This window comes from Clupea harengus, unplaced genomic scaffold (genome assembly GCF_900700415.2).
Source record: "Clupea harengus unplaced genomic scaffold, Ch_v2.0.2, whole genome shotgun sequence".
In the NCBI taxonomy this organism is placed as follows: Eukaryota; Metazoa; Chordata; class Actinopteri; order Clupeiformes; family Clupeidae; genus Clupea; species Clupea harengus.
In genome coordinates this window covers 7,976-24,945 of record NW_024880465.1, presented here as the reverse complement: position 1 = coordinate 24,945, position 16,970 = coordinate 7,976, and the positions used below count along the sequence as shown (strand labels likewise).

The 16,970-nt window shown below is 43.0% G+C and overlaps 3 protein-coding genes across 4 annotated transcripts; 2 read left to right on the top strand and 1 right to left on the bottom strand.

Annotated features, from left to right (window-relative positions):
- Positions 1-43: 43 nt before the first annotated feature.
- On the top strand, positions 44-2,639 carry LOC122132210 (ceramide transfer protein-like). 2 transcript variants are annotated; one of them, XM_042707035.1, is made up of 6 exons: positions 44-197; positions 452-522; positions 1,026-1,154; positions 1,349-1,478; positions 1,669-1,805; positions 1,987-2,639. In XM_042707035.1, the coding sequence occupies exons 3-5, from the start codon at positions 1,071-1,073 to the stop codon at positions 1,794-1,796; spliced, it is 342 nt and encodes a 113-aa protein (XP_042562969.1). In that variant the 5' UTR covers positions 44-197; positions 452-522; positions 1,026-1,070; the 3' UTR covers positions 1,797-1,805; positions 1,987-2,639. The 2 variants fall into 2 exon arrangements, with proteins under 2 accessions (XP_042562969.1, XP_042562970.1); XM_042707036.1 differs by having other exon boundaries at positions 1,984-2,639.
- A 210-nt stretch (positions 2,640-2,849) lies between these two features.
- Positions 2,850-5,856, top strand: LOC122132209. The gene is made up of 3 exons (XM_042707034.1): positions 2,850-4,884; positions 4,980-5,005; positions 5,094-5,856. Exons 1-3 carry the CDS (start codon positions 4,702-4,704, stop codon positions 5,677-5,679), a joined length of 795 nt encoding a protein of 264 aa, XP_042562968.1. The 5' UTR covers positions 2,850-4,701; the 3' UTR covers positions 5,680-5,856.
- A 1,815-nt stretch (positions 5,857-7,671) lies between these two features.
- hmgcra (3-hydroxy-3-methylglutaryl-CoA reductase a) lies at positions 7,672-16,347 on the bottom strand. The gene is made up of 20 exons (XM_042707033.1): positions 16,112-16,347; positions 15,253-15,431; positions 14,628-14,739; positions 14,419-14,506; positions 14,235-14,319; positions 14,019-14,124; positions 13,796-13,902; positions 13,591-13,710; positions 13,269-13,429; positions 12,896-13,140; positions 12,517-12,695; positions 11,812-12,006; positions 11,459-11,617; positions 11,079-11,236; positions 10,610-10,715; positions 10,178-10,348; positions 9,884-10,024; positions 9,543-9,701; positions 9,239-9,393; positions 7,672-8,782 (listed from the first exon to the last, which is right to left on the bottom strand). Exons 2-20 carry the CDS (start codon positions 15,415-15,417, stop codon positions 8,728-8,730), a joined length of 2,667 nt encoding a protein of 888 aa, XP_042562967.1. The 5' UTR covers positions 15,418-15,431; positions 16,112-16,347; the 3' UTR covers positions 7,672-8,727.
- Positions 16,348-16,970: the final 623 nt, after the last annotated feature.

Genomic DNA, 16,970 nt, shown 5'->3' with positions numbered 1-16,970 from the left:
TTCCTGTGTCTTTGTCTTAGGTCCAAATTCAGGACGTTGACTAGTTCCTGTGTCTTTGTCTTAGGTGTACCGGAGAGAGGTGGAGGAGAACGGGATTGTTCTAGACCCCCTCAAGGCCACCGTCGCTGTCAAAGGTGTCACTGGCCACGAGGTCTGCAAGTACTTTTGGGACACCACCTACCGCTACGACTGGGAAAGTGAGTCCCTTTCTCCATCCATCCATCCATCCATCCATCCATCCAATCTAGGGTTGAAAATGTTAAAAACCCATGTCTGAATACAATCAGAATACAATGCAATATACAGTATATGGTCATGCTGGTATCATCATGTGTGTTTATGAAGCTAATCTGTGCTTTATAATTACCTTGATTATGGAGAGAGGGTGTTGTTTTGTTGAATGAAGGGTGAGTGTGGTCTGACTCCCCCTCTTTCTCTCCTTCTCCACCAGCTACTGTTGAAAACTTTAATGTAGTAGAGAGATTGTCAGACAACGCTGTCATCATCTACCAGACACACAAGGTAACACTGCTCACCACTTGAATTTTGCGGATACAACAAATTATGACAGTCTTGCAGTAGTTCAACAGATGAATATGTAATTGTAAGTGTTGACCTCTTCCCCTTGGCCAATGGAATATTCAGAAAAATACCTGTGTACACTTTGCTAATTGAATTGCATTGCATTTGCTACTTCTAATGTACTATTCCCACATATGGGTAACGGATTTCCAAACCAAACCTTCCAAACCAGCTGAAAGTAGAAAGATGAAGACAGTTAGTTGGGAAACTGGTTTAACCATACAGTTACATGTAAGAGAGGCTAAAGGCTTGAGCTGACCTTTTCTTATTAAGTCTAAAAGTTGAAGTGCTGGTTTGTTTTGACTGTTTGTATATCAAGTTTTTGGATATGGTCACGGAAGGTTTGGGTCTCTGTCAACCCTCCCACGTTCTGAGAGCATGCCTTGGTTCAGTCCCTGTTTTGTCCTCACGCTGCGTTGCGTTGCGTTGCGTGTCTGTTGCAGAGGGTATGGCCTGCCTCCCAGAGGGATGTCCTCTATCTGTCTGGAATGCGCAAAGTCCCGGCAACCAACGAGAACGACCCGGACACTTGGCTCGTGTGCAACTTCTCTGTAGAACATGACAATGCCCTGGTAAGTGTCTGAAGACATTACGTTTCTTTGATGAAGAATGTAATACTGAGGCCCTAAAGCTCAGTGTTTCCTATTTAAAGTAACTGTTATCAATTTAGCCAATACAAAAAAATGACAGACACATAAGATATTTGTGTGAGTGTTCTTATTTGTGATTAACCCCCCTTCCTCCCTCTTTTTTTCCCCTCGTCCAGCCCACTAATAAGTGCATTCGTGCCAAAATCAATGTGGCCATAATCTGTCAAACCCTGGTCAGCCCACCAGAGGGCGATAAAGAGATCAGTCGGGACAACATCCTCTGTAAAATCACCTACGTAGCCAATGGTGAGTGACGCTTCTTAAATCTTCTCTACAATTCTCTTGAGTACAAAGTACACATCACGAACATCCTATTACATTATATTTCTCAAAGTATCAGCCTATTGTAGATTACACATAGCATGTGGCTTGTAGCATTATTATAGATTTTAGCATGAAACTTGGTGTTCATATGAAGTATGATTGTGCTCCGCAGTGAACCCAGGAGGCTGGGCACCTGCCTCAGTCCTCAGGGCAGTGGCTAAGAGAGAGTATCCCAAATTCCTGAAGCGTTTCACCTCCTACGTCCAGGAGAAGACCAGTGGGAAGCCAATCCTCTTCTAATACCAGCCGGTAAGCAAAATTTGTCTAGCAAATCAGACATGCTTCAAAACAAAACTATTATGACTTGGACCACATTTAAAATGAGTTGCAGACTGATGTCTGACTGACTGACTTTGTGTGCAACAGTGGGGTACAGGAGAGAAGGAGTCATTGTATTTAGAGCTGTCCCTTCTCCCCCTCTTTTAAGCAGAGTTTGGGCATACATCGCTCCGGATGTCTGCAGGAAAACCAACACTGGTCTGCTCTGCTCTCCCATGGACTACACTCCCCATGTTCCCCAGCGTCAAAAGAGCTGCTTACATCATCTCATTTACCAGCATGAACCCCCAGCTGTCGGATGTGGCGTCGAGAGGGGTCTCGTGTGTCTCCTCTAAAAAAAATAACTGTTTATGCATAGCAAGTATTTGTATAGAGTGCCATGCCATGTACCAAAGGCAGTCACATCCATGGGAGAACACTGAAAGGAGTTTTATTGAGCCTTGTTCACTACTTGAACTGTTTACAGTAACATCGCTAACTAAAGCCTTACTTGTATATCTTAAGTTCAGAGTCAAATCCCAACTGGTACAGCATAACAAACAGACGGTGATGCAGCCACCTACCCTAATGCTTACCATTGTGACTGAAGGCTTGTATAAAACAATGCTTTAAAAATCGGTTGCTCCATTTGGATGCGGAGCTGTTGTCGCTTTGTTTTATATGTAAATGCTGTAAGTATTCAGAATAACCGTTTGTGGGTGTTTGCTTTGATCAGTTCTTGTATTATGGATTTTTTTTTTGTTTGTTTTGTATTCATTGGTCAGATTTCGAACCCGAAAAAAATACAGTTAATGAAAGAATGAACTCTAACTGAATGCCTTTTCTAGAAGTGACTTCAGTCATGCAGCCATGTATCCCTTCAAGCTTGCTATCCGTGTGTTGCTGTCTGATGAACATCATGTGGGGCTTAGATAGAGAGAACACTTTTGACTTCTGAAGATGGCACATGTTTTGGACTCTGTGGAACAGCTCAGTAATCTCAGAACTGCATCATGGGACGAGACACAACAGATCTGCAGAGGATGTTTAAGGTAATCAAAGTAACAATCTAGTTTTGAAGTTGAATCTTGTCTTTGCAGTCAACAATATTTGGGATTACTTAGTCAACTTTTTGTTTCTAATTATTTGTCCTCTACAATAGCCATCTTAAACAGCGCTTGGGCATGCCCTGGAAATGAAGGGGCGCAATCAACAATCAAATTAGTTTGTGGAACAATCATTTCACATAAATGGGCTTTCAGTCGCGACTGTTGACATATCTGCCTTAGTGTTGAGGGGTAAATCCCTGCAAATGTACCAGATTTATATTTTATACATGCACATCAAATAATCATATACACAAATTTTGTATATGAAGTCATCAGATCACCAAATGGAGAAATTGTCAACATTTCATATGATTTCTTTTTATTATATTTTTGTAAATGTGTGTGTGTTTGTGTAGTACACCCTACTGTAACAGTTCACAGAAAAACAATACTGAGTTCAAATTATTACTGCTATGAGACCATCTTTACTAGGTTTGTTATGTTAGTTCTTCTAAGAAATTGAGGGTTTGGATTCCTGTGAGTATACCATTTGCACTAAATGCTATGCTATGGCATATTACCATGTCATTCTAACAAAGTTTGATATTTCATGGGCTCTTCAGAAACAGCAAAAGTTTTGGGTCGGAGTAGTCTGGGGGGCGTTGCCCATTTAAATGAGTCTGTGCCCTGGCCATATGTCAGGTAAGGGCACCGATAGACATGGTACATGGCTGCACGTAGTGCTAGTCAGAGCGCAGACGAGTGATATTCAGCTGGTGTTCTGTCAGTGGTTGATTGACATGGTCACAGAATACCTTCTACAAACAGTTGGCTATTGAACTGGTGTGGAAAGGGCAATGGAGATGGCTAGATATGACATTGACCAGTGACAAGCACTTGCAGAAGACATTGTTTCAGATCTTTTTTATAGACATAATGATTTTCATTTGTATAAATAAATAAACTCTAAATTAGTAAAGTGAGTTATGTCTCCTCATATTTAATGAACTACAGCACTGATGACAAATGATCCACAAACCATTGCCAATATTTGTGTGTGTGTATATATATATATATATATATATATATTCCATTCTGTCTTTGAAGCAAATTAAGAACATGTTGCTGCTGTTTAACATTTACAGTCATTGGTTTTGCTCTCCAGTGATCCTCTGAGTCAGAACTTCATTGTCCCAGTTCAAGCATACTTGGCGAGCTAATTTTATTTGATCGATACATTTACGTATCACACTTGCCTTCATATATGAACGCCTCAGCCATTGTTAACGGATCACACGTATCGATTTTACAAATTTAGGCCCATTTAGCCGGCGCCTTCTAGCAACTCACTAATGTATTACAGGTGTCTTTCAGTGGGCCTTCAGGGGAGTGGATGTGGTCAAGCAGAGTAACAATTATGTTAGGATGCACACTTCCAGTCTTAAATGACGGCAGTTTGATTCCAGGGAGAGAGATCCGTATCATGCATCTGTATCATCAACCGAAGATGAATAAACCGTCTCCGTTAAACTGGAGAAAATTGAGTTTTTACAGGTTGGATTTAGGCTGCCATATGCATAGGCCTTCATTTTATGTGTATTCCAATCCCCCCCCCCACGGACGTACGTCTGACTCTACAACACGATCTCACTTCGAAAAACATTTCGTCATAACATATGGAACGTCAGCTAAACTAGTGTATTTCCAAAGCTTTGCTACGTTCTGTTCAGAAGTTATGGCCAGAAATCAAAGCACAGGCTAGCCTGTTGTTTACCTTAGGTGTAGGTTTCAAGCTGTCGTCAGCTGTGAAATGTGGTGACTACATTGCGGAGTTGAAAATGAACGGGAATATTGATGCTATTTACAAACATGTCTGCGACCTTGTGCATTGGATTGTGTGCCCGGTTTGTAAATACTTTGGGGCTTTGCTAGTCGTCAAGGGGGGCATCGAAATGATCTCAACCCTTTCGCGTCTAAGTTGGAGACCATTACAAAAGGTCCTTGGTCTTCACGTGCAGGAGGTAAGAGAGTAGACTAACGTTTAGAGGCAGACTACACTTATATAAGTAATTTAATGACTGAATAATTATCTATGTTTTACTGCACGTTCCAATAGGGTGAAGTTTTCGAGGAAACGTGTCTGTAAGTTACCTACCCAGTGACAATTAAAATTACTTAATAGTCCTTAATAACATCACAGCATAACACACTATTTGTATTATTTGTGCAGTGAATGGTTAATGGAGGTTAGTCGAAGAACAACTGGCATTTCCAACTCCTTAAAAGAATTCGAGGACCTTCTTGAACAATTTGAGGAAGACACCGTGACAGCGTGTAATTTGTCCAGTGAAGAGCTCACCTCTGACATGGCTGTGTGCCGAAATTCTACCTGCAGCACAGGTCACATGGAGCATGGACCAGCCAGGCCTCCCCTACTGATGTGCCCTCCCTCATGCATACACACACGGCCAGAGAGAGCAGAGGCCAAGTCGGTATCCACCATGATGTTCTCCCAAGCGCCCCAAATCCACCTGATTTCACAGGAGCTCAGAGTGAAACTGGAGTCCCATGTCCGACGCAAACTAGCACATCGTCTTTTCGGCTTTCCCACAAGGCTTGCAAAGCGCCTAGGAGATAATGAAGTATTTGTGCTTGAATGTCAGGACACAGGTGATGGCAGGCAGGCTCACAATGGATCTAAACCAAAGTTGGAAGTAAATCCCAACAGAAATGTTTCTGACCTTAAGGATGCTGGACAACTGAATGTTGTTGACCTTAAGAATACTGGACAACTGGAAGAAACCAAAGCCTTGTAAAGTATTGTTGGAGAAAACACAGGACTGGGTGGACGTGAGCAATAACATGCAGAACTTATTCCAAATTTAAAATATTTTTTTAAGCTCTTACTTCAGTTTTGTGAGCCTTCTATATTTATATTAAACATTTTGAAATGAAAGTGGAAGGAGGGTAAGTCTGTGGGCTTTTGTGTATTTTACATTTTTTTTATTGTTGGTTTTTTAAAGAAAAACAGAGTAGGCCGTCTTTGAAAGTAGGCAATGATTTATTTCCAACACTAGGGGGAGCCAATGTGCTATGCAGAGATTTCCCTGTGTATTCTTTGTTCTGCAAGGCAGAAAACTCACCACCCACTGATTCCTACTGATTCCAGACCATTTGGGATCCTAAAGCAGAATAATTTTCAACACTTATAGTGGAGGCATTTATATAATGCACATATGCTATTTTGTCAAGGCTTAGAACAGTAATGCCACTCAATGAAATAGTCTACAGTAACACCATGGTATTAGCACTTAATTATGCTTTCAGAACACAGATTAACAATTTAAAAGAAATATGTAGTTCTTTATCATTTGTAACAATAACCAATTTGTAGCAAACTAAGGATTTTTAACCGTTTTAGAGCCCTAATTAGCCTACTCCCCCCCCCCCCCCCCCCCCCCCACCCCCGTGCCTTTCTCTCTCTTGAGTTCAGTTGATTGCCTTGGGCCGATACTGCTCTTAGCCCAACTTGCAAAATTCTTGCTTAACCTGTTAATCTCCGAAAATATTTCTATTAGGATTCTTTATCTAAACAAACATTTACATATCCACATACTTTTGTGTATTCCTGAGTTGGCTAACACCAAGAAATATCAACCATGTGGCTTCTATGGTATCAGATGCATTGTTCGTGCCAAACGAAGCTCCCCGTGTCCTGTTCCCTTTCCAACTGAACCCATAGTCACGGTTTTATCGCTCCCTTTTAATCTCTGGGAATTTGTCTTTCTTTGCTCCTACCTTCTTTTTTTCCTAATCTGTCTATATCACCCTGTTTGACAAATAGTCCCAGAGCAGAGATTACAGGGCTTGCTTTTTGTGCTTCATGTTGATAAATCAAATGTTTCCTGGTTTAGGCAGTGATTTTGCCTACAGGATGATTGCTTGACCTAATGTTAACAGTAGATAAAAGGGTGTGTGTGTGGGGGGGGGGTCACACTGGGAGCTGAGATTATCCCGTCTGTATACTCCTCATCCCTGTAGGTCTGTCTGGGCCTCACTGACTGACTGTCAGCCTATCAGGTGGCCCTGCCCTGGTGAGATGTGATGCACTCTGAGCTGATTGGCCGAGCGCTGCTCTGGTGAGGATAGTGCCTATGGTGACGTTGGCTCAGGAATGCCTCAAACATCCCTCAGACACGTCCATTGGGTGGTGGAAAGGACAGTTTACTCACCAGTCTAATACCAATTTGTTCACTGATATATATATACTGTATATTACTATACTTTTACATATATATATGATATATGTGACCTATAAATGATATATATGACATAAATGATATGACATATGAATTATATATATGACATATATACTGTATATGTATATCACTGATATATATTACTCTAATTCTTTGCTGTACTCAGGCATTTTTTTGTTCCAGTCTTGCATTATTTCCCATCAAATGGGAAATCATCTTTTGATTTGTAACTAACAAATTGTCATGATTTATTTGATATAAAAGTTCATGAACTTATTTCTAAAATATGTCTGAAAACTCAAGACCTCTTACTTTGCTCAGATATGTGTTTCAAAAACCCCATGTAGGTGAGGCCTGGGATTTGTCAGTAAGACTCTTTATTGGATCAAGCGCCTTCACCTTACTCTATTAAGTCTGTCAAAGAAAACTTGAAGGATTTCCTTTCAAAGGATTTCCTATACACATCTAGATTTAATGGTTTCAATAATATTAGGTGAGCCGAGTCTAAAATGTTTGCTGTATTCAGTTAAAATACCACTACACAAAGTCAATAATTCAAAATTCCCTTTATTTATTACAAAAATATACAAAAAGAAAACATTCTGTTAACTTTTTTGTTCTACCATTTTCAGAGAAATATAGCTTTGGTGGAGAAAGTTCTGCTTTCTCCACAATCACCTCTGTCAGTCACTGGGTAAGCACACACACACACACGCACACACACACACACACGCACGCACACACACACACACACAGGAGGTGCAGCATTCACACACATGACAATCAGCAGAGTATGTACCTTCTTGGTGCATCCGTCACAGACACGTGAAGGTGCTGTGCTTATTGTGCAGTTAGATTAAATTACAAGCAGAGGAACAGCTGGATCACCTTATCCAAGCAGGAGGTAGGGCTTTCATTCAACTTGCCATAGGTAGTACAATAGAGACAGGAGAGAAAGCACCTGGCTCCATTCACACCTGGTTATATAGCACCGTTGTGAAATATTTGTGCACTTGCACTCAAATTTATTCCTCTTATTAACAAAATGGACAGAAAAACAGAACCGTACTTAATACCTTCAATCATTTCATGTCCAGTGAGAACATGCAGCATGTAAGCACATTCTGACAGACTATGCCCAGAAGGCTGTATTTGGCAAGTTCAAGTGTATTGAATTAGCACTCCCATGTTTCATAATGGTTGCATCTTTGAAAACAGAACTAGCACACTGTACTACGGGGATCATTGCTTTTTTAACTCCTCTCTAGGGTACTAACCAGTCCTAGTAACTGCACAGCAGAGAAATTAGACCTCAACCTGCAATTTTGCAAATTAAAAGAAATTAATAACAAAAATGTGTTTTTACATCTGCCATTAAAGACAGGAGCACAATTAAAACATGATTGTTGTTATCCTCTGTCTCTTTTATGGAGCTGAGAGTCTGTGAGGTCCCACAGTCCATTCAACTTTCCAGAAAGATCCTCCTCCGTCACAATACTTTCCACACAGGACTAGAGTTGAAATGATGTACCCCCCCCCCCCACTGTATAGAGTCTGCGGGGGGGGGTCAGAGACCACAGACGGTATCCTGCCCACTCTGCCTCTTCAGGATGCTCCCTTTGTGCACGTCCCTGCAGTATCCTGCAGATTTGCCTTTGATCTGCGAAGGAAAGACAATTGCTCTGTTTAGTATGCATTTAATTTGCTGTGTTCTGAAGTATGCTCTGTTTAGTATGCATTTCATGTGCTGGGTTCTGAAGTATGCTCTGTTTAGTATGCATTTAATTTGCTGTGTTCTGAAGTATGCTCCGTTTAGTATGCATTTAATTTGCTGGGTTCTGAAGTATGCTCTGTTTAGTATGCATTTCATGTGCTGTGTTCTGAAGTATGCTCTCTGCCCTGTTTGCTCATGGAGTGTGAAATGTTTAGGGTATGGCCACAGAGCATAGGACCTTCATCCCCAGCGTTCACCTGAGGCCGTGTGCTCTTGACACAGCAAAAGGCTTGCACTGAACTGAACCACTGGACCGCTTGGTTGACAGCAATCAGTGCGAGCAGAAAGGTCCAGAAACCAATACTCCTCTACTTCAACCCCACCACTCCCTCTTCCTCTCACCTGTTGTGAGCCATGTGGCTCTTGACCAGGTGCCCAGCGGCCAGGGCCGACATTAGTGAAAGCTCCCCTGCCAACACGGTGGCACACACCACTTGCGCCAGGTGCCGGGCATTGTCCCCAGGGCTGTCCTGATTGGCTCCCTGCACTCCAAGCATCTGCAACAAAGTGGGCATTGTTAGCCATGCCTTTCTCTCAAACACTGCGTCTGTGTCTAAGCACTGGCATTACATCAACACACAATTCCCATTTGACCAGTTTTAGCCAAATATGCTGTATGTGTTTGTTTCAAACTATGGCACAGTACCTTCAGACAGGACTGCTGTGGGGCCAGGTTGGTGCCCCCGCCGACTGTGCCCAGCTCCAGGGAAGGCATGGTGCAGCTGATGTACAGGTCCTCCCCTGTTGGGCCTGTGGCCTCCATCAGGGTGATGCAGTTCGAGCTGCCCACAGTCTGAGCTGGGTCCTGTCGGGGAAAGAAACACAGTCCAGGTTATGCCTCTGAACCCTAGACCATGATCTTCAGATAGCTGTTTTTTCTGATCATATTTGATAGGCTGTTTTAGTGTTGTTTTAGTGTTAATCTGGTAACCAGCAGGGGCAGTCTGATGTCCACTCTGCTCTGAGCTGGAGAGGGAGGAGTCTTACCTGGCCACACGCGATGTAAATGGCTGCCACAATGTTGGCGGCGTGAGCGTTGTAGCCCCCGATGCTTCCAGCCATGGCAGAGCCCACAAGGTTCTTGTTGATGTTGACATCCACTAAAGACTCAGTTCTGGTTTTTAAAACCTGGGAAACAAGAGGATGAACAGGACGTCAGGCCAGTGATTCATACGTAACTAAGTACAGATGTGCTTTAATGATTACCTGTGTGTGTGTGTGTGGTGTGTGTGTGTGTGTGTGTGTGTGTGTGTTTGTTTGGGGGCGGGGGTGAGTCTTTACCTCTTTAACTACTTTGGCTGAGATGGTGGCTTCACACACCACAGACTTCCCTCGTCCTTCAATCCAGTTGATAGCAGCAGGTTTTTTGTCAGTGCAGAAGTTCCCACTGACTGCCAGGACCTGCAGGTCAGGGAACTGCTCCTGCAGTCTGGACAGAGCCTGCTCTGTGCCCTGAAACAAGAAGGAGCCGTTATTAGACATGTATACGTTAATAGTAGATATCATCAGCCTAAATAGTTCATTTCCTTCATGCTTATTATGACTAGTATTATCAGTGGAAATATCTCGTTTGGGATTGGTGACATGAACCAAACAACCCTCCGGACCCCCCCCACTATTCTCAGATCCACAGTTTCAGATTCTCAGTTCACAGATTCGAACGCTGACCTTAAAAAAAAGCACTCAAATGTTTATTTCCTTTCTCAGACGTACCTTGGAGATCATGTTCATGCCCATGGCGTCTCCCGTTCTGGACTGGAAGCGGATATAGAGATTTCGCCCAGCCAGGCTAATCAGAAGCTTCTCCAGGCGAGCAAATCTGCAAAGAATGAATACCACTCAGTTGGTCTCTCTCCTCACCCAACTGAATACATTATCTCTGGGTCAGACTGCAGGTCTGGACCCATTAGAGATTATGAGCAGACTGCTGGATCAGGTCATATTTGTAATAATGATTAAACAAAGAGAATGTGATGTTCTCTAAAACACACGTCCTACAAATGCTTGTTCATAATCACATGGTTTCTAAATGACATTCCCATAATGCATTAGCTACCAGACTACTACTCTGTTCAGAGTAAGAAATGCACGATTGTTACACTCAACACATACTGTAGTTGCTTTCACAAACTGCCAGATGGAAACTCAATATGACGGTATAATGCTGCTCTCAACTCCTAACCTGCTGGTGTTGTCAAACGCCTCCTTGGTGTACTTGAAGCCTTCAGCACTCTCCAACCAGGCCTTGACCTCTGCAGCCATGCAGGCCGAAGGCAGGCGCACCACGGGGCCTCGCGTCATCCCGTCGGCCAGGACCTGACTGTGGGCACCGCTGCTAAGCTGGAGAAGGGAGGGCAAAGGGTAAAGTTCAAATGTCTCAAAAACTATAACTCGGCAACACCGCATTTAACCACCTATGTTTAAAACCTCAGTTATACCGATATTACTACTTGTATGTATAAACACTATTGTTACGCCAATGATAAAAAATATGTTATTATTGATAATAAGGGAGTTGTTATTGCACGGGTGAAAGATTATTATCTTCAGTAAGGGTCTTACAGCGATAGCTCTGCATCCGCGGTTGGTACTGGCCACTAGACAGCCCTCCGTTGTGGCCATTGGGACTTGGAACTGCTTTCCATCCAGGAAGAGAGGCCCTGCCACTCCCACCGGCACAGGCATGTAGCCAATCACATTCTCGCAACAGGTTCCCATCACCTGATAATCAGAAGGGTTACAAGTTGATTGAATGGCTCTTTTCCCAGGGTGCGTGTCATATCACATTGAAAAAGTAGTTTCAATCCACATTTAGATCTTAGTGGACTATAACAATTCAATAATACAAAATTGAAATAGTCGCATGTTCTTCTGGATACTAGATATTAACTATATTTTCCTTCTTGTTAGCTTACCAGAGAGTAGTCATAGTCCTTGTAAGGCAGGCAGGTGAGGGCAGAGGGGTTGGGGAGGTTCGGTGAGAGGATCTTCCTGCGGATCACCACGCCTCTCTCTGGGGTCTCCATGATGTTCTCCAGCTTGTAGCTTGGAATGTGCTTGGACTTCACCAGAGCAATCACCTCCTCGTCACTCAGAAACCTTGCACCCATCTGCAGTCACACAAACAAAAAACCCTTTAAATATCCCTGTCGTACTTCAAAATGTATGGTTTCTTTCAGGAAGTAAAACCCTGCTTAAGCGGGGGGAACTAAAGTTTAAAGGGTAGATGGTGTCAGGGCTGGGCTGACTTCTACTTTCACGTCACACGCTAATTGTTTAAGAGTAAGCGAGCAGGTGAGGTGAATAAGCTCATTAGCTCACGATCACACCATACAGGAAATAGCCGTAGAGTAAAACCACTTAGGATATAGGATATAGGATATAGGATAGGATATCGGATATAGCTCCACTACAAGTAGGCCTGAAGGCAAACACAAAGCTCTCCCTTTATTTCATCCAAATGAAATGTACTGTAGGTGCACTACTCAAAAGAGTTTGAGATGATTTTTTTTTCTAAATGATCTACCACCACACATTTGTACACACTGGAACATGTCTTCGCAAACACATGCACACACCCACAGTTGTGCAATGAGTGATCCACAAGTGGAGGTTCTTACCTCAGGGTTCCTCAGTATGGACACACACTCATCTATGGGCCGTGGCTCTGAGGGAGGGTTGGGCTGCAGCACAGCTGATGCGGGTTCTCTCTGTTCTCCAGCGTCTTCCGCCTCGCCCACTGCAAACAGGCTCTTGCGTTCCAGTGGTGTGGGGGTGGGCAGTGGGCGGATCACCTCAGCTGGGTCCAGACAAAGGCAGGGCGCTTTGGTTAGTCTGATACATCATGACGCATCCTCAAGTTTTTTTTTTTTTTTATAGCAAGCACCATGCAAATCATTAAATGACTCACTCATAAAACACATGCCCATAAACGCAGAGGATGGTAATAATACCCAAATATGCAGCCTGTAAAACATGCCAAATCATCCACTTTATTACCTCTCTCCTCCTTGGTGATGGGGACGGGTATGTTCGGGGTTTTCTGTGGGGTTCTAGGTTGTGGCATCGCCTCCTTTCGGCAGCACTGGTCAGGTGTCCACTTGGGGTTCCGCAACGAGCCTGATATGGGACCTTTCAGGGACAGGGTGGACTCAGTCTCCACCTGCTCAAAGAAGATGTATTTGACTGCCAGGAGGAGAGCCAGGCTCAGAGTGATAAGCTGCTCAATGTCCATACTGATCATCCTGCAGAGGCAAACATGGGAAACAAACAATCAGTCAGTTTTTAGGAATTCAAAATTCAACCATCTCATGACTGTCAGCGGAGCTCTTGATGGTGGATGATAGCCAGCCAATGCTGAGGGGGAAACTACCTTGAGAGATAGAATTGCCACAGAGGCCTCTCTGGGTCAATCCTTGTGGGTCCGTGGTCTGGAAGGCGGAGTCCTGTAGGTGGTAGTGTTATGGTGCCGTTGCCAGAACTCGGCTCAGCAATCCAGCGGCTGTGGGCGTGGACCATAACCAGGCCAAGAGACTGCAGCAGAGAGGGAGAGAAACCACAACCATTAAACTAAAAGACAAAACATCTCTTTCAGTTAGCAGTACTGATGACGAGAACCAGGCATATTAGCCATGAATCTGAAAAGCCTGCGTGTTGCGCGAGAGCCATCGAGAGCCTGGGTGTGGAGCACTTACCATGATCATTTTCACCCTCTGTGAGACTGGGTTGGGCTTGTTGTCCTCCTCCTCTTCCATGACACGGGCAAAGTGACTCAGCTGCCAGATGGGATGTCCCTCCCGACTCTCTCTGGACAGCTGCAACGGCGAGAGACAAATTCAAAATGTAGACCGGCCACACAAAGAGAGACACATAACAGAGACGAGCAGCGGATCTACTCACCTCCAGCACCAGTGACACACAGGCAGGGAAGAAGGTCATGAAGACAAAGTAGTTGGCCAGGACAGACATGCATCCGAAACAGCACATGATCTCCAACTGACGCACACCTAACAGACAACCAGCAGATATGGAAAGATATAAGATCACGAACAGACATTTGTTTTGCAATCCATTCTGAACACGGGCATGTCCATCTGCCCTCATGGGTTTTGCTGTGGTGTACCTGACATAGTGCCCACGCCAATCACCAGGCATTCAACCACGGCATCCAGAGTGAACGTGGGTCCCAGGACTGCCATTCCACGGGCAATGTTTTCTCTTACTTCATCCTGTAAAACAAACACCACAGATATGTATCCTTGCTCCAACTCTGTGGTGGCCAAAGAAAACCTCACTGTTTGTGAGAGAGAGATAAAAATAAAAATAAATACAAATATACCTGAGAGTTTGAACTCAATGCGAACTTGGCAAGGGCACTTGCTTTGGAAAGGTCAATCAGCAGTAAGAAAAAGGGTAACGCCTCACTGTGAAAAAAAGAAGTCATCGGGTTAAATTTTATGATGTCTTTCCACACGTTATCTGTATTCTGGTTGAGGCCAGTACATCTGAAATATGGGGCTTACTTTAGTCCTGTGAGCTCTTTGTCTAGAAAGTGAATGACCACCGTGCTGAACACAAAGCTGGAGAATATTGTGAAGAGTCCTGCAATACCTGCAACCAATTATAAAAATAAACACAAAAAACGAAGCAGAGCGCAAGAATAGACAATTCCCATCATCATTGAAAGTGTGTATGATTAATACTAACTGCATGGTAGTAAGGACGCCCTTACCTAAAATGTATTTTGAGCCCAGTTGGCGTAGATTCTGGAACTGAAAGTAGATGTACACAATGGCTATGCAACGGGTAATGGTCAGGATGATGATGTCACTGCTTAGTACCGGCTGTAACAGAGAAGAGGAAACAGCAAACAGGACATTAATCATCAAGTTCAGGTCAGTATTATCTCAGTATACTATAATTCATCTAGAGATCAGGCCAGTATTATCTCAGCATACTATAATTCATCTAGATCAGGCCAGTATTATCTCAGCATACTATAATTCATCTAGATCAGGCCAGTATTATCTCAGCATACTATAATTCATCTAGATCAGGCCAGTATTAACCCAGAATATTAGGATTGAACCTTGAATCCCCAACCACAACTTTGTCAATAAAGACAGTATCATACAACATATCAAAAGTTAAAAGTGAGGTTATTATGTAACTGAAAAAACTGAACTGACAAAGCTTGACACAGATGAAGTAAAAAAAAAAAAACGTTCAGAGAATGACATGACTCATTTATAATGGATTCCTTGAATAGAATCAGATGTTTTTGGAATGACAAGAATGTAACTATCCCTGTCAAACGTGTCAAAAACACGTCATGCAGTCACAGTGCTGTACCATACCTCTTCAGGTTTTTGACAGACATAGTTCCATCCGCAGATCTGGTCGTTGCCCGTAAACATGTTCATGGACATCATGCAGATGGTGAGGGTGACGGTCCCCACGATCACTTCCCAGGGGTGGGAGGCCACAAACAGCCCATGCATGCTAAAAAGCCGAGTGAGCATGATTTCTGTATTTTCTGGAGAGAGAAAGCAAGTAAATAAGGTTGGCAAACGGCAAAACCAATAGGCCAACTCAATTGCATACATCTTGTTTCACAACATAACTAACTCTGATGTATGGCCCCCAACCCTATTTCAATATAAACTGACAGTGTCAAGGATGCAGGTGGCCTAGAATACACGTTCACGTCGATCACCACGCAAATGAGCATGTCACACACAGGTACATGTACACCGCAATGTTTCCGAAAGCAAGAATGTGTGAGATCACTGGGAATACCCCATGAAATAGCAGGTACGTCAACACCCATTAGTTGTCATGTTTGGCTAGGACACCATCCACGCCCTGGCTTTGGTACAGCTACAACACTAGCAGACACTGCTACAATTAATACGGTACCAGTATGGTTGATGGGTACGATCACACAAATGCTGCTAGAATCTGTTCACCAATAGGTTCACCAGTATGACCACACTTATGTACCAAAGCTACAAAGTCAACGCGTAGTTATGACAGCGTCTATTCCTCTCCGACACCTTACCCTCGCGAAAATTGATGTGTTAGCTTAAATCATGCCACATAATCATCAATAATATAACTGAATAGAAACCTTTAGTTCCCTTTGAACACTTTAAATGTGTCAAAGACTAAAATAAAAGTTAAGTTTAGAAGATCAAATGGAGCTACTTAGCCTACCAATGTCAGGGAGGGTCAAAGAATTAGGACGTTCCTTTGGTCCACTTAAGTCCTCACTGGAAACGCTGCAGATTGTGAACACTCCAATAACTCTCCATGTATCTTCTTAAGTAAAATTCCGACCTCCAAACATGTTATGAGCTGACGATAAATAAATACAGACGAGAATAATCCATGGCTCCTCGCTTGAGAAGGTACTCTCAGGCGAAGACCAATAGGCCGGCGACATCCGGTAGTAACGCGTATGGAGCGATGGCATGTGACTGCGTCAGCACATAGTCAAACCAATCATGTTACAGGGCCATATCTGTAAGCACAGAGGACACGCCCAGTCGCCAAGGCGACGGCCTTGGAGGTGTTGCTTACCAGAGGACGCGTGATCTCACCATCAACTCTTGAGCCTATTTGAGTGGGTCACAATCAATATGGAGCTACATCATTGGCTCGATCAAACAAGTTTTAAATGTAGCGATTGACTATGCAGTTTTATGATTAAATTCCTAAAAATGAGAATAAAAAAGAATAAATATTTCAACGTGGAAAAACATAAGCACTGATAAATTAGGCTATAATACATGGTCAAAATGCTATTAATCATGCATATACAGTGAGGTAAGACAGTCGGAAACCACATCAAAAATCTGTGCTATTTTCATGTAAACTATTTTCATGTTTGAGGATTTACAAACATTTAAAACACAAAAAGTTATGTTAGACAAATTGCAATGTAAAATGAACAAGACATATTTATGAATTGCAATTCGATATTTATGATGTGACGACTATATACAGTATGTTCATGTTTACTCTTTTATGCAAAAGGTCATATCTCCTTCAGTTTTATCCCTTTCACTGAAGC